At 37.3% G+C, this 24,273-nt stretch overlaps 1 protein-coding gene across 1 annotated transcript in view; it reads left to right on the top strand.

Moving 5' to 3' along the window:
* The window catches only part of TINAG (tubulointerstitial nephritis antigen), a 42,104-nt gene that overhangs the window by 4,463 nt on the left and 13,368 nt on the right, over window positions 1-24,273 (top strand). Inside the window, exons 3-9 of the mRNA XM_026034303.1 lie at window positions 509-598; window positions 2,257-2,371; window positions 7,921-8,044; window positions 8,765-8,915; window positions 15,205-15,385; window positions 15,853-15,898; window positions 19,569-19,674. Of these exons, the coding sequence (XP_025890088.1) occupies window positions 509-598; window positions 2,257-2,371; window positions 7,921-8,044; window positions 8,765-8,915; window positions 15,205-15,385; window positions 15,853-15,898; window positions 19,569-19,674 (813 nt within the window). The remainder of the gene's footprint in view (window positions 1-508; window positions 599-2,256; window positions 2,372-7,920; window positions 8,045-8,764; window positions 8,916-15,204; window positions 15,386-15,852; window positions 15,899-19,568; window positions 19,675-24,273) is intronic.

Here is a 24,273-nt window from a genome sequence, read left to right as displayed (position 1 = left end):
GCTGCAGAGGCCCATCAGGCTGAGGATGGTATCTCAGATGGCCGATGGTGACCGTAGTCTTCCTCAACTCTCATGGGCCTCYAGCTGCTGTCTCTGGAGCCACCTGCCTGTCTCTGGCTACAGACAAGTGAGCTAGGACTCACMATGCCCTTTATCTCCATCCAAGGTCCATCGGACAAGGTGTCTACAGGCATGTAGTTCCTTTTTGCTTACCCAAAATGTCTCTAACCTACAGTAAATTTCTTTTTCTCCCTGACTTGGTCTAACCAAGTTGGAAAAAAAGAAAAGGATGGTTTACAATATCRCATTTCTTGCAATAAGTAGACCTCCCCACCTCGTTCTAATTAGCACTCATTAAACAAYGCAGTAGCACCAAGCGAGATTGTATTTTCATTAATATTATGTGACATTTGTATTGTTTAAGCTTCCCTCCCCTCTTTCTTTCTGTTGTTCGAAAGCTTAGTTTTCCCTTGACAAATATTGCTCAGAGATATTCTTGCCCTTTCAGCAAATGCTTCCAAAGTCTGTGGGAGTGTTCAAATGATGTATGTCTTGTTCGCTCAGACTTAATTCACCACATCAATACTGGAGATTATGGGTGAGAGACATTTTATTTTAAGGTTTTTTGTAAACACCTGTATTTCTCATTATATGCATACACAAAATATAAGTTATGGCATACTCTCCTTCCCAACTATATTCCATCCAAAGACAAGAACAAGAGATTTTCATATCTGATAGAATACGTAATTCTGTGAAAACCCTTTTATAATCTCTGTTGGATTATAGAAATTTAAATGGAAAGATACTGAAAGTCTCATACTGGTAACAATCGACAGCTGACATATCTCTGAAGACATCTAGTTGACATCTATCTAAAAAGTTTTCCAAATTCAATATTATTATTTTGCTGTTAAAATGTTATTTAGATAACYTTTTCCCATTTCCTTTTTTAGATAGATATTTAAAGTCAATTTTCTTCATACCCAGCTACATTATTCTACACACCAGGACTCTAGGTAGCACTGGAAGAGAGGATGGGTCAAACTTGGACTAAGATACCAGAATTTTGTGAGGTTTGGTGTTTTTCTTGCCTATGAGTCCTAGTACCCTCCAAGTGGCACAGAGGTATTAGAGAAAACCTTGTTATCAGAGCAGTAGCTTGGGAGTCCAGTTTCTATTTATAGAGATTCAGGTATTTCTTCTGTAGCAGCTGAGGCACTAAATTCACCAATGACACCTGTGTAGGTGTGCGATTTCAGCTCGTGACTCAGTCCTGGACCATTTTGTACTCTGTGGGAGTGATTCAAACTAACAGAATTAGGACAGACAATTAAATTACCACCTGGATACCTTCRCATCTCATTCTTCCCACTGTTCTAGCCTGCTAAAATACAGCTCAGCTTCTGCAGGTACTTACACTCTCCACTGATGACAGGTAGACCCAGTGTGACAAGACTTTGCATTTGGGCAGCATGAATCCTCTCTCATTTTTTTCATCAGCAAGAAAGGAAAGAATAAAGAGAATGTTCTACTTTGTGGTTCAGCTATTTTACACCAATGAATCCAATTTCAATATGCTCTAAATATGTTCAATATGTTCTATGTGTGTAATTGCAAGCAAGCTTTTTTTCTGTTGCATATAAGATTTGCAGGGTTAACACAAAATTATTAACACAAAAAAAAAATTTAAGTCTGTTCTACTCTCCTCGGGGAAAGTAGGGAGAGAATAACTAAAGACAGGCATGGAGCCCCTTCTCTCAGTTGCAGACCCAGGCAGAACACTGCCAGGTGGTCTTTCTGCAGGGTTCAGAAGTGTCTCGCCTGAACTTTAACGCCATGTAACCCACTACTATTTCTCTGTTGGCATCTGATCTGAGTCATAATGTAAGCATAACTTAAATACTGCATTGAGTTGTTATGACTGAGCATCTTATTTTCCAGTACTTCTCTGAAATATGCTCATTTTCTACTGGCTAACACAGAATTGACCTCAAATTTCCACTTTTCATACACTGTTGTGTTCCTCCATTCTGAAGCCATCTGCAGTGGAAAAAAAATGTTCTAAATATTTTCTCATGAAGATATAATGAAGCGTTTAAAAACCTAAACCATTTTGAATAGAGAGGTCTCTTTCTGRATGTTATTGTTGGGGGTGCTCCTATAAAGAAGGAGAAAAGTTTTAATGTGAGCAGCATCTCTGTCTATCTAACATGTTCTTTTATTTTTTCTCCTTGATTTATGTTTATGAGGAAGATGGAGAGCTGACAACTACAGCCAGTTCTGGGGAATGACACTGAAAGAAGGTTTCAAAAAACGCCTGGGCACACTCCCTCCATCCTATTCTTTGCTGAATATGAAAGAAACTCCAGTAAGTTTCATGTGCAATGTTGTTAACTTAATGATGGGGAAAAATAGCTGTGGAAAATAAACACACAGTTCAGGGATTTAACACTAACTGTTTCCATGGTGCATATGAAACTTTCAAAATAGTTCTKCTAGACATAGATAGTGTGGCCATTCTAATATAAATCAAGCTAGTGGGAGAGAAAGGGAATATTACCCACTGGGAACCTGTCCACTAATATTCCCTTAACCAGTGCTGCCTTGTAGACCACTGATGCGTAGAAATCTTTGCTTCTTCTCCATGTGCTAATCCGTTCCCGTTGCACACATGACTGCAGAAACATTCTGGACATATTTCTATAAGGATAACAGCTGAGACTGAACAAGCCAAATGGAAAGAAAAGTGATGGGAAGCAAGGGAAAATGAGATGATTCTCTTCCACCAGCTGTATAAACCATTTTGCAGTGGCCAGCTCTCTGGCAGTTGAATTAATTTTCTGATCATATATTTGTGCTCAAATTTGTTTCTGCAGCAAAGCAAATATACTTTCAATTGGGTAGGTTAAGAAATTAAGGCAGAAATCCATATTTACTTAATCTGAAATAGATTCTCCAGTTTTGAACCGGCTAGTTCTTTCCTGGAAGACTCACATTTGTGGAAATCATAGTCTGGAAATAAAAGCAACTATCCCAACAAGGAGGATAAAAATAGAAAAAAAAAAAAGAAAGGATAAGTAGGTACATCCAAGATTTGCCAATAACATCGAACATAATCCTCTATTTTCAATTTACAATAACAAGAATTGAAACAAGAAATTCTCTATAATAATTTTCTCTCTTCCATTATCCGTTAGGGAGCTGGTTATTGTTATTGTTTTTTTTGTTGTTAAAGTTACCTGTGTCTTCTTCGACTGCTGCACTTACTACATCCTCTTTTTTTTTCCCCCCCCCAATACTTTTTCCAGTTACAGGTTCTCTCTCTGTTGCCTTTTTACAAAATCTACAGGCCACAACTTTAGAATTTTGATTCTACCAAGCTCTCCAGAAACTCTAATTCATTCTTCTCCAGAAAACCAGCTTGGTGCATTTATCCATTTAATCCTCAGGAAGTCATAGGCATTGCTGGAGGAATAAGCTGTGACCAGGACTCTACAAAATCTTCCTCTCTACTTAAAGCCTAAAAATACACAATAATAAGCCTTGTATGACTTTCTCTGCTTCTGGAGAATGCCTTGAGTTTCCAGAAAATTTCTTTGAATTTTACAAGAGCCTGTCTCTTGCCTATGGTTTCTCTTCAGAAATAAGTATTTCTTGCTTTGTAGATAGTTTTGATAAAAAAAGAAAATTGCTCTAAAACTTCCCATGAGACTCTGAGAATCTTCCTCATCCAATCTCCTTCTATTCTTTTCCAAGGAACATCAGCTCTATAGTTCCCTTATTGTGCCTCATAAAATTTCCTACTTGCCAACTTTCAGTGCTTTACAGAAATATAAGAGAAAAATATTTGTCTTCACTTCAGCCAGTCCAAGTTAGTATGTCACTCTTCTYGAATTAGCAGTTAACAAGACTTCTCCCTTGGACTTGCCAGTGGTGAGGTTGTTAGAGGGTGTCCATCAAACTGCAGCAACTCAAATATGGTGGCTTCAGTCTTGCTATACTCAGGATTCATTAATCTTGGGGAGAGCCCCAGAGCAAATCCTTCTTCTAGGGTGGCCCCATCCACTGTGCCTACATGGCACTTGTCAAATAACAAGCATGAAACTAACTTCCAGGCACTTTGAAGTAGCTTTTCAGAATAACTTSCTTTTCAGAATGACTTGGCTTTTCAGAATGACTTGCCTCTGCTTTCCATCCATGAATAATTATCTGTCATTGCTATTTTGTAAGGCACATCAACATATTTACAGAGATCAAGTGATAAAACCATGCTAATTTTCATGAAATTGTTTCCTTTAAGATAAAGGAACAATTTCCTTTAAGGAAATTCCTTTAAAATAAAGGAAACAATTTTCCTGGATAAAGATTCACCTTTATCCAGGAGACAGGTCAGAAAAGAATATGAATGACAAGAAATTTAGAAATAATGACTTAAGATTTTGGAAAAGTACTCTAAAAATCTGAGTGGTTTGACCCTAAAGGGATTTTGTTGAGTACTAACTTGCTTTCAAGCCAAGGTACAACTTACTCTCCATGGGTAAAATTGGTACCAATTAAATCTTCATGAGTTCTCTGAGATTATTACCATCTTTCCCATTTTACAGGCGAGGAAACTGCAAGACATTTGCTCAAAATCATCTATTTAGTTGATAAAAATCCTATGATTATTATTTAGGAGACTTTGACCTTATCCTGTGCTTATCTGATTGAAACCTGGTAGCTCTGCTAATGAAGAATGAAAACCATAGCTACTCATTCAAAAAATACTTTTCTTTTTTCTGAACTAAAAAAAATTAATTTAAATGTTTTATCTAGAAAATGCTGTTCTACTCCTTCATGAATAAATAAAAACTTTTGGTATTGAAGGGGCTGCTGTTTAATCAATTTTATTGCATTTTCAGAATACTTGAAGAAAAGCTATTACATGCAAAAAATCTAATGGCCTTCTGTGTTAGCCAATTTATAAACTTTAGTTTTTAGTCATTTTGAAATCTTTGGTCATAAAATAGAGAGTTTTAGTTGTTTCTGTGACTGMTAATCCAATTACAAATTTAGCTTCGTAATGTTACTCCTAATTAAACTGTATAACAGAGCTGCATTTTGGTATAGGGGAAACACAAGCTTCTTGAAGCTGCTCACAGAATTTTCAAAAGCTTTGCTATTAATAAAAGATTATGCATAACATTACACCCCAAGCATAACATTACACAATGTGGATGCTATCTGAGAAGGCTATCATATCTAAGTTGTATTACAAACACAAAAAAATGGAACTAAAATTAAGTTAATAAGACAATCAATTAATAAGTTAATAATTTTGAATATTAAAGACATCATAAGACAATGTAAGAATACACAAAATATACAGTTGTTGCATTAAAATACAAATTATTTTACACTGTTTTCTGTGAAATATATCTTGTAGTAAAAAATTATTTAGAAGSTATACATGTCCTCCCTCTTGTTCCCTCTTGCAAACTGAAAGGCATGCATGCCCACTTTGTCTTTTCAAATCATGTTATATTTTTTTTATCATTTAAAATRTTTTAATTAAAGAAATTACAGATTTTCCTCTTTCCTTTTTTCCTGAATTTCCTCAAAAATATATTCCCACATAATCAATAATTTTCAGCTTTTTTTTTTTTTTTTTTATCTGATAGGCTATCTATTTTTTCTGAAGAAAAGCCATAGCTTCAGGTGAAATAACTCTTTTACAACCTTTTCCCTTCCCCTTTTGGCCAGGCTGCTTGACGACATAGAGCACATAGACAGTATTAAATAGTTTGCCAATCTTTGTGCTGATTGCCTTGTTTTGGCTGATGGCAGTATGTGGAACATACATTGAGAAAGAGCCATGTAGGTCTGTTTTTCTGTTAGAGAACAGTAATATTTCTGACTGTTATAGTAGCAGTTTTTCAGAGTAAAAGCTTCGGTTTCTGGGTACAGGTCAATCTGCACTTTTATTTTTTCTTTTTAAATGACAAGGCAGAAGGTTAATGACTGATTTGCTCTGGAATTTACAATTTTTGACTATTATAAATGTTGGCAGTAGTTGAGGAACAGGCAAAGTAACACATTGGCACAGACCAAGAATCTATTTAGATACTTTATTTGGAGGAATGCATTTGGTTATCATCCAGGTTAAGCGTATGTTTGGCCAAATGCTGCTTGTTTATCATCTGATAGCGAGCAGTTTTGTCAAGTAAATGAAATGCTATTTGTTTGGTAAATTGTCGATAATCTTCAAAATAAATATTGTGCTTGCTCATTAATAATGACCCTAATGATAATTTAGCAAGAGAGCCTTTAATGCAACAGTGGGYTTGTGTGCATCATTGGTAGTTGTCAGTCGTGTGTTTCTAACAGGCTTTAGAGGAGAGTGGACTTTTGGAAGTGATTAAATCAAAATACTGAAATTGATACCTTCACAATTAACTAGATTATGGACTTTTATGGATGGAGGTAAAACTTGTAAAAGTACCTAAGTGACTCAAGCAGTTACAGTGCACTTTGAAAATGTCTAGTGGCATTTAGGACTGAAAGTCTGGGTTAAAACTCTCTAACCTTCGTTACTGGTGATCTGGGTGTGTGCCCAAACTGTATTCTAATCTAATGTCATGTAAAATCCTGAGGTACGCTGCCTCTTCTTTGCATGTCTCCCTTATTTTCTGTGGAAAGGAAATGTAGGCTGAATGGTGGTGCAAGTAACTCCCACCATATACTACAAAGCAATGGTGGCAGAGCCACATTGCTAAAATTGTCCCCAGAGTGTACTGAAGTAGCTTGAAAGAACAAGAAAATGTTAAAATATTTAAAAATAAAATAAAATAAAATAAAATAAAATAAAATAAAATAAAATAAAATAAAATAAAATAAAATAAAATAAAATAAAATAAAATAAAATAAAATAAAATGTTGCAAAGAGGATAGAAACTATTGTGCCTCAGGATGTAAGTCTGCTTATAATGAAGTACAATAAGCCAATGTATTTCTTGGGAATAGATTATTTAATAAGTGCAGGTTTCATTGTATTTTCCTGAATGAATGCTTACAACAAGTGAGAGCCACTGCTGGCTGGATGAAGCGTTATTGTCATGCAGCATGGCATTTCCTATCTCCCTATGCAGCATAAGCAGTCAGACCATAAAGTTCAACAACAAGGAAAAAAAAGGTCAGTGACTTTGGTATGTCAAACAGAGCAGATTAGGAGCCGTTGCACCAGATGGCGCTTGCATATGTAGGTGTTTAAGCAAAGCATGGAGGATGTAAATTAAGGTCGAGAGATGAAATTGCCAAAAAAGGGATAGCCAAACATTTGTACTGGGCAGGCCATGAGTTCTCATCAGCTCCCAGTCAGATTGTTGAGCAGGAGAAAATACACTGTTTTTCCTTCTGGAACAAGGGTAAGTGCTGGAAACTGAAAAACCTATTTGGAAAAGATGAATCCATGATACACTCCACTGATTCCTCCCCTGTGGTAATTAGTATCTCCAGTCACACAAAAAGATATTAATTTCATATGCAAATCATGTCAAAGCAAGGAGTGTAGCAGCTACATAACCTTGATGCTATTCCTAGCAGAAGGCTCTGCCTTYCAAAAATGCCAGCTGGGTAATAACTGACTTTTTTTCACAGGGAAATGCTGTTTGGGATAAAAAGGACAGGGGAAGCAGACCGGTTCCTCACCAGGCACTGCCTGGTTGGCAGATGCAGAACTGAGCTTCCTGGCAGAGTAGTGGATTGCCAGAAGCTTAGAGGCTTCCAAACATTCGAAACACCCAGTCTCCAAATGGATGATCTGAAAGCCAATGATTTCTATTTCCTCAATTTAAAAAGTAAGGATTTTAAGGCAAATCTAGGGTCAGATTTCCTCAGCATGGAAATAAAATATACTTGGTCTTGTACACTTTGTTTTAGAGAAACTCACTCCCAGAAGAAAAATTTCCTGCGTTTTTTGCAGCCACTTATGAATGGCCTGAATGGATTCATGATCCTTTGGATCAGCGAAACTGTGGAGCATCCTGGGCTTTTTCAACTGCAAGTAATATTAGTTTCATTCCGTTTTTAATGTATCATTGTACGTTACAAGTGTGACAGAAACTCGTAGAGATCTAAGACATCTAAAGTTTATCTTAGAAGTAGAATTTTCTGTAATACAGGAAGATGGTCCGATATTTCCACGCTTATGCAGAAACATGAACAATTCTGAAATAATTTATTTGGTAAAGTCACCACATACTTTCAGCCTTGAATTTAATTGTTGGTAGGACTCTATTTTTGTTTTGTTTTATTCTGTAAATAAAGGCAGGAGATATAGAAAAAAAGAAAAATGACTCTTGAATAGGAATTTGGAGAATTCCAAAATTTCATCACCTCACCATAGAGGTGATGAGTATTTGCATCTTCTGCTGGAGTCAAACAGATGTAGATATACATTAACAAACATGGTAGACACTGTCARACTAGATTATTTAAATGCCTCACCTGACTTTCAGACGTATGGGATGTTAGGATAACCAGTAAATCTATGAAATTATAGTAATACAGCAACATTGCGCATTTATCTTTGTAGTTTCCCAGTTATCTCCCTCCCTCAAAATTCTATATAGAATTTATTACATTTTTTTATAAAGATATCTAGATCAAAAWAATAGATGAAAAATATTGATATTATGCTTCAGGCCACCTTTCACAATGACCAGAAAGCTTTCATGAATAATTATTAGGTTTCTTTAATAACAAAAAAATTCTTTCAAAATAGGTGTTGCAGCAGATAGAATAGCAATTCGTTCCAAAGGTCTGATCACAGACAACCTTTCCGTGCAGAATTTGATTTCTTGCGATACCAGGAATCAAAATGGATGTAATGGTGGAAGTGTTGATGGTGCTTGGAGATATCTGAAAACACATGGGTAAATACTTAACTATTTGTTTAGATCATTTTAACTTGAAGCATTTGATTAAGGTATATATGTTAAAATGATTACTTTTGACCTTTAAAAGTAGAAACAAATAGCTCTGCTTTAACTCAGATTAACTCTATTACCTTGTCAGGAGTTTTGATCTCTGTCATTTACATTTTCTTTAAATCATTACTCTTTGAAGAGCGGGTRAGGTGCCAGAGGACTGAAAGAAAGCGAAAGTCACTCCAGTCCTCAAAAAGAGCAAGAGGGAGGACCAGGTAAACCACAAGTCAGTCAGCCTCATCTTTGTCCATGGAAGGTTGATGGAGCAGCTCATCCTAGTGACCATCTCTAGGYATGCCAAGGAAAAGAAGGTGATCAGGAGTAGTYAGCATGGATTCAACAAGGGGAAATCATTTTTGACTAACCTGACAGCCGCCTTTCATGGCATGTTTGGCTGGATGGACAATGGGAGAGYGGTGGTGTTGTCTACCTTGAYGCCAGCAAGGCTTTCAACACCATCTCCCATAACATCCTCAAGAGTAAGATCAGGAAATGTGGGTTRGATGAGTGGMCAGTGAGCTGGATGGAGAACTAGCTGGATGGCAGAGTTCATAGAGTGGTGATGAATGGGGCYGAGTCTAGTTGGAGGCCTGTGGCCAGTGGTGTCCCACAGGGATCAGTGCTGGTCCCAGTGCTGTTCAACTTGTTCATCAGTGACTTGGACAATGGCAAAGAGTGCACCATGAGCAAGTTTGTGGATGATGCAAAACTGAGTGGAGTGGCTGATACTCCGGAGGGCTGTGCTGCCATTCAGAGGGACCTGGACAGGCTGGAGAGCTGGGCATAGAAGAGCCTCCTGAGATTCWACAAGGACAAGTGTAGGGTTCTTCACTTGGGGAGAAATAACCCCAGGCATAAGAAAAGATTGGGGGATGACCTGCTGGAAAGCAGTTCCGCGGAGAAGGACCTGGGAATCCTGGTGGACAACAAGTTAAYCACGAGCCAGCAGTGTGCCCTCATGGCCAAGCAGACCAATGGAATTGTGGCCTGCATCAGGGGGAATGTTGTTGGCAGGTGAAGGGAGGTGATCATCCCCCTCTACTCAGCTCTGATGAGGCAGCACCTGGAGYACTGTGTCCAGTTCTGGGCTCCCCAGTACAAGAGTGATGTGGAGCTGCTGGAGAGAGTCCAGCGCAGGGCTACGAGGATGATCAGGGGCCTGGAACTTCTGCCCTATGAGCAAAGGCTGAGAGAGCTGGGYCTGTTCAGCCTGGAGAAGAGAAGGCTGAGGGGGGACCTGATCAGCATGTATAAATACCTCAAGGGTATATACAGTGAGGAGGAGGGGGCCAGCTTCTTTTCAGTAGTGGACAGTGATAGGACTAGAGGAAACGGCCACAAACCGAAGTACTAAAAGTTCCACAGGAACTTAAGGAAACACTTCTTGACAGTGAGGGTRACAAAGCACTGGAACAGGCTGCCGAGGGAGGTTGTGGAGTCTCCTTCTTTGGAGATCTTTAAAACCCATTTGGAYGCAGCCCTGTGCCCCGTGCTCTGGGTGACCCTGTGTGTGCAGGGGGGGTGGACTAGATGACCTCTGAGGTCCTTTCCAACCTTAAGCATTCTATGATTCTATGATCATGAAGTCAGCTCATTTCCCCAGACTAAGTKCATTCCTCTAAATGGAAGTCCTTCCCTCCAGGCTATTGACCACTTCCAGTTAATTTAGGCTCCTCCACAAATAACCTGAGAGTTCCTTATATCCTATTGTCCAGRTTGTTAATGTCAATACTGAATGGTCACTTTGAACAATCCATCTCCAAGCATGGCAGTCCAGTTCAGTTTCTGCAGACCTTGTAATCTGCCTATCCAGGCTAAATCTTTACAATTTATTTGGAAGAATACTACAGGAGATTGTACTGAAAATGTTGCCAAACGATATCCACTGCTCTTCTTTTCTCTGTGGAGTCAAAAAGAGAGGAAAGGTGTTGGTTAGGCACTCTCTTCCTCAGTAAACCTGTACTTTCCATTCCCCATCTACTTCTTGACTTTCATGTGCCTGGAAATGGCTTCTATGAGAGATTGCAATATTTTATACATTCCRTAATCAAATTTAGCTGTTTCTCATGAGAATTAACTTGTACTTCCTATTCCATAGCAAAATTTACCTGCTCTCTCACTTCTGCAGTTACACATTCTTTACTCTGCCATAWCTGATGCTTGCAGGAGGAGAGGTCTCAGCCTGATGTCTGCCAACTTTTAATGTTTGTTAAAGAAAAAAAAAACAAGCCATGAACAGATCAGAGAGAATGTCAGACATGACTCATCAGACATCATGGTTGTCATGGCAGCCTGAGGTTACAGGTTAAGACCAAAGTGCTGTCATTCACATGGACACTAAGTACACAATCATGCTTTTTGTCTTCAAGTGTATTGAGTWTATTTCTGCCCTGGCACGGATTTTGTATTGTTATGAGGAGATTTCACAAGTGTTCCTCTGTTTTCCTACCTTAGGRTTTAAATACTGCAAGGACACTAATTATGATGTAGGTTTTGAGGTGTAGACACTTTATTTATGTAATCACATTGGGTCAATAATGAATTCAACCCTAGAAAAAGTCTCTTAGCATGTCGTGTAAACTCAAAGGTCTTCATGATGCAATGAACGTTATAGTTTAATATTCCAAGCAAAGTTTTTCTGTAGCTTAAAGAGCAGGCTACTTTTAATCAACAGCTCCAGCTCTTAAGAAGGTAAATAAAATTCTTGAAAGTTCATTTGCTTTTTAGTTGCTGATACACTRTAATTCATAATCGTTTACTTTTAACTTCAGAAAAATGGAAATTTATGGGATAAAAGTCTGAAGTATAGCTTGAATGAACCTTCTTAAACACTACTTACTTCCTCACACTTTCAGGTAAATTTTATTTTATGAAATAAAATATATTGCAATGATTTTTTTTTTCATTATCTCCATAGCCAGCAATAAGGAGAAAATACATTGATTTTCTTTGGACCTGTGTAAATTTTCACAGCAGGCTTTCAATGTTGTTTTAGAGCTTCTGGCTTTCTGCTCTCTGAAATGTACTTATCTCAATTTTTTGATAGATTTTCAGGAAAACCAAGTACTGGCATAAACTCTCCCCAGTGAATTCAATAGAAGATTTCCATAGAGCTTAGTGATGGCAGTGCTGAGACCTTACCTTTAAGAAATGCTGAGTGTTCAATTAACAGTGAAATCTGCTATAGGTTAAACYGAATCACTGCCTGATACTTCCTTTCCATTTCTGTCTCAGTTAATTAAAGAATAAATCCATCTGATTATTATTAATTTTAAGACTCAGTTAAATTGGGAGGAATCAATGTAGTTTGAAAGCATCTACTTTATCTTGTAATTGAAATTAAAATCTTACACCCTTTAAAAATGGARGAAAAAATCAGTTCCAGGTAGGAAAATTTTAAAACCTTTGACTGGAAATACTCCTTTTAATCAGGGCCTGTCCTGTATAGTTTGGCCTCTCAGTGATTTAAGGGTATGGTAAAGATATAATTGTTATTAATTTTTGGCCATCATGGCCATAACCTAATATTTTAAATTAGGTCCTTATATCTCCATTAAGACACATAAATGCAATAAAAATGGAAGACTGTCATAAAGCAGAATACACCAAACCATAAATGAGTTCATATGAAGTCTATCAAGGTTTTATAAATGCAACATAAACTTTTCATGTTTCTCACTGGGTATTGTTTAATATTATATGTGCATATGCATGTGTAGATGTACACACAAACACATTCATATTTGTTTCAGCTATTCTTCTATGCCTTTTCTGTCTGGGTCTTCACTATTGTTATTTCTGAAATGTGAAATATGCTTCAGATTGTGTAAACAAATATAAAGAGACGATGCCTATCTTTATGTTAAATTATGCTAAAAGATATTGTGAAAACTATGTTTAATGAAAAAAATTTAAAAGTAAGAGTTATTTCAGAATTATATTGTCCAAATTGCCATGTGCCTCCAGTATACCAGTTCATCCCTTAGTCCTTCACTTCTTTTGCCATAGAAGACAGAGGCAGAATTTGTGGCTACTTCAGCAGGACCATCTAGCTGACAGCAGGGAGAAAAATCCCTACCTCTGGAAGGAACTGCTCCTCTGTTTTCCCCACCTCTGGAATGTTTTTAAGACACATGAAAAATAGTTGTCAGATGCCATCCTATTCCTTATGCTAGGTTGCAATCACATGCTCCTGCTCCTCATATAAGATCATGGTGTTGTAAGAGGTCTATTTATGCACCTTAGCTGCCTTGCAGGCCTGATTGCAGTGCTTTATTTCTTTAGGAAAAATGTGACCTGGGGTGACTAGAGAAATTATATATAAATAGATGCATGCTGTATACATGCATACATGTAGACATGTAGATATATAGATATATATATATACATATAAACCATAAAGTTTTATTTCAATCCAGCAATAGAAACAAAACACAATGAATTTTTATAACAGCAGTAGCAACCTATGCATATTTGGCCTAAAAAATTACCATTATCTAGTGAAAGCCTGGGCCTACATAACACATTAGTGCATTTGGCAGGGTTTTAAAGGGTTGCCAGACTGTAGATTGAGAACCCAAGCAAAATGAAACCTAAGTACAAAGAGCTAGCAGACCTAAGATGGATGGACCTTTATTTATATATTTATTTATTTTAATGTGTGTGTGTGTCTGGGCAGAATTATGTTTTCTTCCAGCTCCTRATTTTTTTGGACTAGCTTAGCCAGAAAAAAAAATTGCTAAGAAGAAAAAAGAGATTTTGAAAATTTCTCCTCAAGGTCAATTCCAAGGGATAGGAAAAAAGCTACAGTTTATCTAGAATAATTGAAACCTATCTATGTTCATCTTGTAATGGTGCTGGCAAAAAAGGAAACAGGCAAATATAATTACTGCCCAAATTGCATGGAAATACAGTTTACAGTTCTTCAGATTCATAAATTCATTGTAATTTTTGATGTACTAAAATAGATGTTCTTTTTTATAAGAATATGTATTTTAATGTATTCCACTTCAATCAACTGTATTGAACTATTTAGTTCTATTTTTTAGAGAATTCCTCCTATATATTCCAAGGCATCATAACAAAAATTTGTAAAACTATTTTGGAAACATCTAGTGCTATAATGTAAAAAACTAGGAGGAGCTAATATCTAATAACTTGGTTAAAAGAATAACTGGAAGACTCAGGATGCCTTTTTTAGAGATATTTCAGATCATCATTCAGTCATCATTAATTAAATATATGCCCTATTTGGTTCATTTATTGAGCTGAAAGRGATGTTCACGTAGAAAAAATCAGAATGGTTGAACAACTAAAGATGAGACACTTGAAAGAAGCATACTTACTGTGTGCAGTAGTAGCTGATTATAAGTAAGTTTTGATATAATGACRAAGTAAAGAAATAAAATACAGAACATAGGAACTCTGTGGCTGGTCCTCTCCCCTGGTCTTTTCTTTTTCTGCTTATCTCCAAGACATTTCAGTTCTCTTGCAAGGAAGTGTACTGCTTTCAGAAACACCGCTGTTGATGTTAACCCCTCAAAGTTATACCTTTCTTAGGAAGAACCAGAAAATTTACTCACATGCCAGCAGGACACCAAACACTTTCACCCAAATCTGTAAAAAATGCATACAGGATTTTATCTCAACACGTGTTGCTACAGAAAGGGAAAACAAATGTTCCCCTTATTTTTTTTAGAAAAAGAGGAAGGTTGGAGACTTCCCAGGTAACAGAAATAAATTAAAAAAAAAACCCTGTTGGTTTCTTTTTTAAAAAAATCCTGAGAAAATRGCCAATTTATGCTTTAATGGCTAATTTCTGCTGCAAATATTTAGTAAAAACAAGTAGTTTTTACTAAATGGATTCTGTTGSCTACATTGGCAATTAATTTGTCTTATCCAATGTGGACAATCATGATCATTATGAGATAAATGTTCTAAGCAACAAGGTGCTAAAACACATTTTCTTCCATACCCTCTTTCTTTGAGGGAGGGAGAGAGCACAATATTTCAACTGAGACTAAGTCATAAGCATCATGTATATAAGTCAATCAAACGTTATGCTGCAGAAGACAGTGAACATATTCATGCTTCATATTCGTATCTATACATACATATACAATGGAAACTTACTTGTTATATGGGCAGAGTTTAAATGGTGTGAAATAAAACTGCAGAAATATTTATACAACCTTTTTGTTTGATTGATTGATTATTTGTTTTTTAATCTGAACAGGATTGTGTCTTAYGCTTGTTATCCGTTGTTTTGGAATCAGCACCTGGAGCCATCAGGGGTAAATCGCTGTTATGTGTCAAGTGAAGTTGGGAAAAACTATACAACGGGGCTGTGTCCCAATGCTTTAGAGGAATCCAATCGGCTATATCGGTGTGCTCCCCACTACAGGGTCTCCTCACAAGTAAGTTCAAACTGAATATTCATCCTCTCTTGCATTTGTTTTTTGTCCTTTAGGGCTAAAAAATTATGTGAAAATGTGTTCACTGTACTTGGGAACTCAGTCTGCTACAAAGCCTTTTGCTCTATTATTTTCAGAATATTTTCAATTCTATATTGTTTCTCAATCCTACATTATCTCCTTAAATTGCTGCTTTGTGGTCCTACAAAAATTATATATAGAAAAAAATTATGCCATCGTAACTGCTCATAATAATTTCTTAAATATGTTTCTGAAAATTTTGATCATTTGGTAAGCCTAACAATCTGTAACAGAAATACAGGAATAGTGGTATGTTCCTACCACATGTACACATACACCTAGTAAATTAGTGTGTATACATATATATATGCACATGTATGTATATTTATGTGTATAATGCATTTTATTTAATAGATACCCTCTCCACTCTTATTATTTCTTCCCCTCAGGAAACTGATATAATGAAAGAAATCATGGAGAAAGGACCAGTGCAAGGTATGGTAAGTCTGAAAAATGATAATCTCATTACTAAAATAATTACRGTGTACAGTGACCTTGTATCAAAATATTTGAAATCATAGATTGCRTTCTGCAGTGAATAAAACAGATGTAAGGGCAGTAGCTCATCAAGGGACTCTGGCATTTATTTAATGTTTGTTGTGCGAGTAGTTCACCTAGAGCCCGCTGTACTGGATCAGGGTCCATTATGAGCAAAAAGACCTCCGGGTTTGTTGCAAACTTGCTCAAAATATATATTCCCAAAATGTAACTTTTTCCCCATGACAGTTTTTCATTGATTGAAGAAATAGCAATTTAGGGCTGTGGAGGTGAAGTTTAATTTTAGTAGAACTCTGTTGCCTGAGCCTGGGCTGMTTCCAAAGTTCCCCAGAAGCAACACTGGAGCATTTACACCCTTTAGAGACTCAGTCAGTGATGCAATAGCCCCAGAATTTCCACTTTCATAGCCTGTATACCTTCCTTTACCACAAAAAGCTCACAAGATTTGATCTTTTCATCTGCAACATGCAATGAAGAATCTAGCTCCCTTAGRGAAATAAAGGGGAAAAAAGAGAGAGGGGAGAAGAGATGTTCTGCTCAGCCCATATCTGGCTGCTGGCCCAGATGGTGCTCGTGTTGCTTCCACTCTCTGGGTCTCCTGAGTCATCAGAGTCTGGTGATGGAGTCTTGGGTGCATTTGGTAGAAGATCTGTCTTTCATAGATAGAAATAAAGGAAGATCAATAGATGAACTAAACATTTGATTTTAGGGAATCTTTAAGGAAGTACTATTTAATATTATTCCTCAAGCCTATGTTTCCACTGCCTTCAATTTTATAAGGAATTATCCTTGCCTCCAACTTGTTATTGAAATGGTCTGGAKAATTAAATTGAATGCATTTCAATATATCATGATGTTGAATTCTTTTCTTGAATATTTGATGTGGGTAGTCGTAATTAATTTGAAGCTTGGCCTTAACAAGATTAATACTAGCAGTCTTTTGTAATATGTCGAAGTTTGTTTGSTAAAGGAAAATATTCTTCCCCATGTTTCATTTGATCGAGTGAACACAGTAAGTTCCAGAGATTTAAAGAAAATGAGGAAATTAGGATCCTGGAGATAAAATCTTAGATTATTTTCCGATATTGTATTCCTCAGACATGTATGCACAGTTTGTTGGATTAATCTATCAATACTAAACATTCCCCACAAAACTATATTCAGCCATATGTTAAGTTTTTGCCATTCAGTAATTGCTGTAATTTCCTGAATGTCAGCAGAGATAATGGTTGTATCAGGTGAAGGTAAAGTTGTGTGTGGAAAATCAAAACGTGAAGCTTCGTTACAATACAATATGTATTCACAGAGTGAAATCCCTTTCCGTTTTTTCTTCTTGCTGTGATCATGCTTTAAATAGTGATAGTTATCACCCAGTTACTGAAAATAATTTTCCACGATTACTTCCTAGGTCATTTCTCAAGAATTTACAAAGTGCTTATGGCCAATCCTGTCCAATGTATGAAATATTTTTTAATAGTTGGAAAACATTCAAAATCCTTCCAAGCTCATGATGTAGACAGTCAACTTATGTGATGATGAATATATCTCTGTTTTTTAGCATATTCCAAGCTAAGAAAACCATTTATTTTCTTACCATTCTAAAACAGCAGAGGGAGGATTTTAATTGAAAACTTCCTATTACGCATATTTCAAAATCAAATGACAATTTCTGTATGGCAAACTTTATTGTGTTCATGGTACATGCGGTGAGCAATTAGCAGTTTCAGGTGCAAATGATAAAACACTGGAATAATGGAATAGACTACTATATTTATGTGATCACTGTATAGAATATGATCAATACCTAGGAGATATATATATACACACACACATACATACATGCATATATAAATGTACATATGTATACACAATAAAAGTGGGCAAAATCCTTACTGATTCTACACTACTGAATCTGGAAGAAAAAAAAAAAGACAGGAAAACAAATCTAGCTGTCTCTAATGGAATCCTGAGCTTGTGGACAGAAAGCAAAAATAGAGGTTGTGTTACTTTCCACCTGGCCTATTGCTTTCAGTCTGTGAGCTATCTATGAGCTTTGGTCCTGCAGACACCTCTGTCAAAAGTTGTAGCATGCCTCCTCACCTAAACTCAACTTTTTTTTCTTCTTTATCTGATTAGCTCTTCCACAGACTTGTCTCTCAGGTCGTATCAGGGTTGCTGTTCCCCATGTGTTTCTATCTGCATAGATTTTGAATGTGAGTGACCCCATTAACAAAGAATATTTTAAACTAAGTTTCCTAGGCAAATGAGCTYATTTGACCATGTCTTGAGCTGTTATTTTCCTCTCTCCCCCTTCCTCCTATTAAATATGCAAACATTTTCTGTTTCAACCAAATTTAATAGAGGCCGAGAGGTTGTAAAKATAAAAAATTTCCTTCAACTTTATGAAAAAGCTCAAGTACAGAGAAGAAATTTGGAAATACTCCAGATAAAGAAAATTCTGCAGTGTGAGTTCACCTTACTGGGTATCCCAGGTCTATATCAGGCACATATGTTAAAAATAGTCCAACCACATAAAAAAAAAAAAAAAAAAACAGTGAAACTTGAGCTTTATTAAACTCACAAGGCACAAGCCCCTAGGAAATGGAGCTTCATTAATTCTCATGCTCCATGGTGTGTGGGTGTCTAATAATATTAAAATCATAAGCTAAATATAAGCTGGAGTTGGTCTTGTATTTATCTTTCTCATTCACTAAAATTTAAAGGTAATGCAGACTGGATATTTTTTCATTTTTCTGGTGTTGATGGCCTGCCATATAGCAAAGCAATGGTACTAAGGTGATAGAATAAATGTGAAGAAAAAAGAAAAGTAAAGAATTTTCTTTAAAAATAAAGGTACTGCTATTCCCAGGAAGTAAATAGTGAATAGTGAAGTTACCTAAAAAGCAAATTGTAATTTTTCTTCTCTCCATCATTTCTTTGGCTTTACATTGGCTTAAAAAAAATTTTTTTCCCCTCTTCTGTACAATACTTTTARCTGAAAGAAGGCTGAAAAAATATATGAAAAATCTAGTTTTCTGTAAGGAAATTCCAATCTAATTACTGAAATCTATGTAATGTTCAGATAAAGACATGCCAATCACCAGAGCTATATTACTGTGCCATATCTTAAATGTTATTATATAAATGGGTATATATTGACTACTAAATGCTGTTCCTGAATATATACATGTCAGATGCTTGCCAGAACAGAAGATTCTATGAACGAACTTTGGGGAGATTTCTCTCATTGGATTAGGTTTTGCTTTGCCATGGCTGAAAAAAGTGAGGTACCCTTACAGAAGATGATATTTCTTTCTACTTGGAAGATCTTTTGCATTGGAAGTAGTTCCTGATAAGGAGCTTCCATGATAGGGAAACAATTTTATTTGAGAAGAGACCTCAGAGAGAGATCTCTTTTTAATGATGATGAATTCTCTAATGCACAGAAGGTCCCTGTCAGCAGTAAAGAGAAGGAAGGAAATACTCAAAGTACACTTACAAAGCCTAGCACACAACAAAAACCTCACTATCAATATGTAATGAACAAATTAGAACAGAAGCAGTATTTGCTGACATTGCTGTTTTTTTCCCTATTGCTTTTTTTTAGCTATAATGAAAGTGTATGAAGATTTTTTCCTTTACAAGGGGGGAATCTATAAACATTCCTACAAAGCAGGATCTCAGTGGAAAACTCATTCAGTGAAACTCATTGGGTGAGTAAAAACATTTCTTTACTCTTTTCCTTTGGCGGTTKTGAGCTTATTGTTGTACAGTTTGGAACCCAATGGCTTTTACTGTCAGAGGTACTGCACTGTTAACTTCCAACACAAGATTATTTTTAAGTTCTTTTTTTTTTTCTTTAAGAATTTTAGAGGGCACTGGAAAGAGCTGTGAATCTGTGGCTTTTTAATCCACTCTAATGCTTACTCTAAAGCTTCCATTATTTTGGTTTATGGAATAAAATGTTTTGCTGAGCAATTACAAAGCACCCTGTGTGCACACCAGCTTAGGAACCAAATTGACACAGTTCCATGTAAACGTGTCGCCAAGCAGAAGGCAAATTTAAATATAAACATAGCTAGTGGCCTCCTCCATTAATTAACAGACCTTCCTAATGCAGCAGTCTGGACTCTACACCCTGAACAGAAACCACCTGATGTTGGGATGTTGCTGATTTTGTTTGGGTGTACAAGGAATGTGCACTCCAAGAATGAAGCTACTGCAGAAGATTATATTAAGTACAACATTAGATTTCTCCTCGAATGTTTATCAGGTACGCTGTATTAAGATGATGTGTATCTGATACTGTGTATAGTTAAGCCATAGTAGACACTCCTGGGCTCTGTCCTGAAATGTCAAGGGAAAGATGCCTATATTAAATCACTGMATGATTCCACAAAGAAAGATGGAGAGATGTCTCAAATATTTTATAGGAGACCTAGAATATCAAATAAATTCAGGCTTATGATAGGAAGATTACTGAAAAAATCTTCAACAGGTAGTCCAGGAAAACAACATAGTGAAATAAAAAGATGGGGTTTTCTTGGCTTGCAATTTTAGTGAAGATTATCCTTGGAGAGGTCTACAACTGTGGAATCTGCAAGCTGTACATAGTAGGAATTTGCATGAAAATGATGCAGCAGCAGAGAGAAGAGCAGGCTCGTGCAGGATCAGTCTTGAGCCAATATGGTTGCAAGGAGTAATGACTCAGCAACTAGAGCAAAAGTTCCTGTAGCAAGGTTTTAGTGAATATTATAAATCAAAGAAAGAGATGAACTGCAGTGTAGCACAGCATAGAATAAGGAAAGACTGCAATGGGAAAGATTGTTTATGAAAAAGAACCTGTATGCAATAGTTTATATATGTATGTACCAGTACCTGTGAAGGACATGGGAAACCAATAAAATTAGACAGTAAAATCTGCTGTGCAAAGTAACTACTTAAGTTCAGGCATGAGCTTCAGGAATGCCCATATGGGATGGGGAATACAGATGTAAAATGTATTTGGTGCAAGAGTAGGATGATGACAAGTATTCCCTCAGACAGACATCTACTGAATAAATGACAGAAGTAGGTGACAAGGACCAGAGTAGCACTGGAGAACATAGTGGTGGCTGAGGAGAAAGTAAGAAAGAGGGTTATATTATGTTGACGTGGATGCCAGTTTAAATGGGAACAGATAGATAATCTGTGCAGAGAAAAGATAGCTGCCCTTAAACAAAGAACCCCAAACTAAAAAAAAAAATGAGAGCATGTGGTTCCCTAGAGATGCTTGAGTTGCCCAACCACAGAAGGCGCTAAGAAGGAGAAAAGCCAAGTGGTCTGATACACTGAAGAAGACAAGAGTAAAAAGATGAAGGAAAAATGAAAAAATCTGAAGGTGYGGACATATAAGAAACCTCAGCACATTTGTATTTTAATATATGGAAATACATTTACTTACTAATTTTCAATGAACATTACTAAGGCACCAAATCAATCCAGGAATATGAAGAATTACTCATCTTTTCATTGTCCAGTGCATAAGTGTTCTGCTCTTTGAGCCTCTGAGATATAAAGTATTTTATGGTGAGGGGCTTAACTCCAAAAATTTAATTTAAAATTTGAAAAGCTGGAAGCTATTTGAGTCCAAAACTGGGGCTGATTGAGTTTCTAGTAAAGACAGGCAGGCATATGTTGCCCAGGTAGAAGTCCTTCAGCATCCATACATAGTTTGTCTTTTTTTGAGCAAAGAATAATATGAACTGCTTGACTTAAAAACAAAACAAAGCAAAACAAAACATGAAGATCTCATGAAAGTTAGACTTGCTATAAAAGCATTAATTATGTTCATTATGCTTAGTGGAGCAGCATTGAAAAGAAAAAAGGGGGCAAAAAGCATGTTGACATGAATGATAAAAAAAAGAGCTTTGTGCAGTCTCGTGTTTATTGTAACCTGTTTTTTGATTTCTAACCACTGCTGCAAAAGAGATTCAGTATTTGTAGAAGAAAGCCATAATAATGAATGATGATATTGAATCCATATATGCAATCTCTCAAAAATATTTCTGGAAATGCTTCAAAGAGGCCATGCATCATATTGTGCATAAGGCAATAGAGTCTTACAGATGCAGGTAGTTGTTAGAGGAACTTTCCAAAGTGGTTTGTACGGAAAGAAATATGTCCATACGAACTTTTTTGGAGTGTAAATCCAATGGCTGAATTCCTTTGCTCTGCAAGTTCAAATTGCTAGGTATTTTCTAAGATCTAAAGGCTTTTTTGTTTATAAATCCACGTCTGGTTGGACTATAAATCTGTCTCAAAGCAGGTACTGTGTGGCTTCAGCCTTGAGGAGTGAGCGGAAAAGGCAGAGAACCACCTGGAAGCATGAGATGAAAATGGATAAACCAGGTTGCTGGGAGTTATATAGATTTTGGAGGTGATGGCAATTTCCGTGGACAGTGAAACAGCACRTTCTACAAGCTGAAGGCAGGGTGGATTGACCTTCACTGACATATAGAAAGAGCAGGGTCTCTCAAGCACTTCCTGTATTCAGAACTAGGGAAGCAGACATAAAAAGATGGGTTACAAAGGCAGTGATTCATAACAGCTAAGTCTTCAGGCATAATTGTTAGGTTTATGCTTGGCAGTAATGCTTTCCTTTCCCATAATCCATGGATATTCATTTGCTCTATCCTAGGTATTATCTTAATGTATTACATCGCTAAATCAGCCCTTGTTTCTCTCTCTTGACTATAAAAAAATCTGAGATTAATATCAAATTGCAGTAGCTAACATTAAGTTGTCTAGATTAGCATAGGTGAATCCTGCTCACAAAGGCTTTATTGCAGAATCACAGAACAGTTGAGACTGGAAGGGACCTCTAGAGATGATCCAGTCCAAATCTGCTGCTCAAGCAGGGACACTTAGAGCATGTGGCACAGAGTGGCATCAAGGTAGGTTTGGAATATCTCCAGAGATGGAGACTCCACAACCCCACCGAGCAGCCTGTTCCAGGGCTCTGTCACCCTCACAATCAAGAAGTTCTTTCTCATGTGGAGATGGAATTTTCAGTGTTTCAGCTTATACCCATTGCCCCTTGTCCTATGACTGGCCATCACCAAGAAGATTTTGACCCCGTCTTCTTTACATTCTTCCCTCAGGTATTTATACATATTGTTAAGATCCCCTCCCAATCTTCTCTTCTCCAGGTCAAACAGGCCCAACTCACTCTTTCGTCATACAATAGATGTTTGAGTCCCTTAATCATCTTTGTAGCTCTACACTGGACCCTCTCTAGAACTTCCACATCCCTCTTGTACTGGGGAGCTCAGAACTGCACACAGTACTCTAGTTGTGGCCTCATCAGAGCTGAGTAGAGGGGTAGGATCACCTCCCTGCTGGCAACACTCCCCCTGATGCAGGCCACAATTCCATTGGTCTGCTTGGCCATGAGAAGGACTGCTGTCTCATGGTTAACTTGTTGTCCACCAGGACTCCCAGGTCCCTCTCTGTGGAGCTGCTTTCCTGCAGGTCATCCTCTATTCTGTACTGGTGCCTGGGGTTATTTCTCCCCAAGTGAAGAACCCTACACTTGTCCCTGTTGAACCTCTCAGCAGGTTCTTCTCTGCCCAGCTCTCCAACCTATCCAGGTCCCTCTGAATGGCAGCACAGCCCTCCGGAGTATCAGCCACTCCACTCAGTTTTGCATCATCCACAAACTTGCTCATGGTGCATTCTTTGCCATTGTCCAAGYCACTGATGAACAARTTGAACAGCACTGGGACCAGCACTGATCCCTGTGGGACACCACTGGCCACAGRCCTCCAACTAGACTCAGTCCCATTTATCACCACTCTAAACTCTGCCATCCAGCTARTTCTCMRTCCAGCTCAYKGTCCACTCATCTATCCCACACTTCCTGAGCTTTCCCTTGAGGAGGTTACGGGAGATGGTGTTGAAAACCTTGCTGAAGTCCAGGTAGACAACACCACCACTCTCCCATTGTCCATCCAGTCAATCATATCATCRTAGAAGGCTGTCAGGTTAGTCAAAAATGATTTCCCCTTGTTGAATCCATGCTAACTACTCCTGATCATCTTTACCTCACATACCTAGAGATGGTCTCTAGGATGCACTGCTCCATCACTTTTCCAGGGATGGAGTGAAGCCTGTAATTTCCTGGTCCTCCTTGTCCTTTTTGATGACTGGTGTGACTTTGGCTTTCTTCCAGTATTCTGACACCTAGAATCATAGAATCATAGAATCATAGAATGCCGAAGGTTGGAAGGGACCTCAGAGGTCATCGAGTCCAACCCCCTTGCTCACGCAGA

This window comes from Nothoprocta perdicaria, unplaced genomic scaffold (genome assembly GCF_003342845.1).
Source record: "Nothoprocta perdicaria isolate Ctin4 unplaced genomic scaffold, notPer1 scaffold_141, whole genome shotgun sequence".
Lineage (NCBI taxonomy): Eukaryota > Metazoa > Chordata > Aves > Tinamiformes > Tinamidae > Nothoprocta > Nothoprocta perdicaria.
The sequence above is the reverse complement of the archived record's forward strand: the minus strand, read 5'-3'. Positions and strand labels throughout refer to the sequence as shown.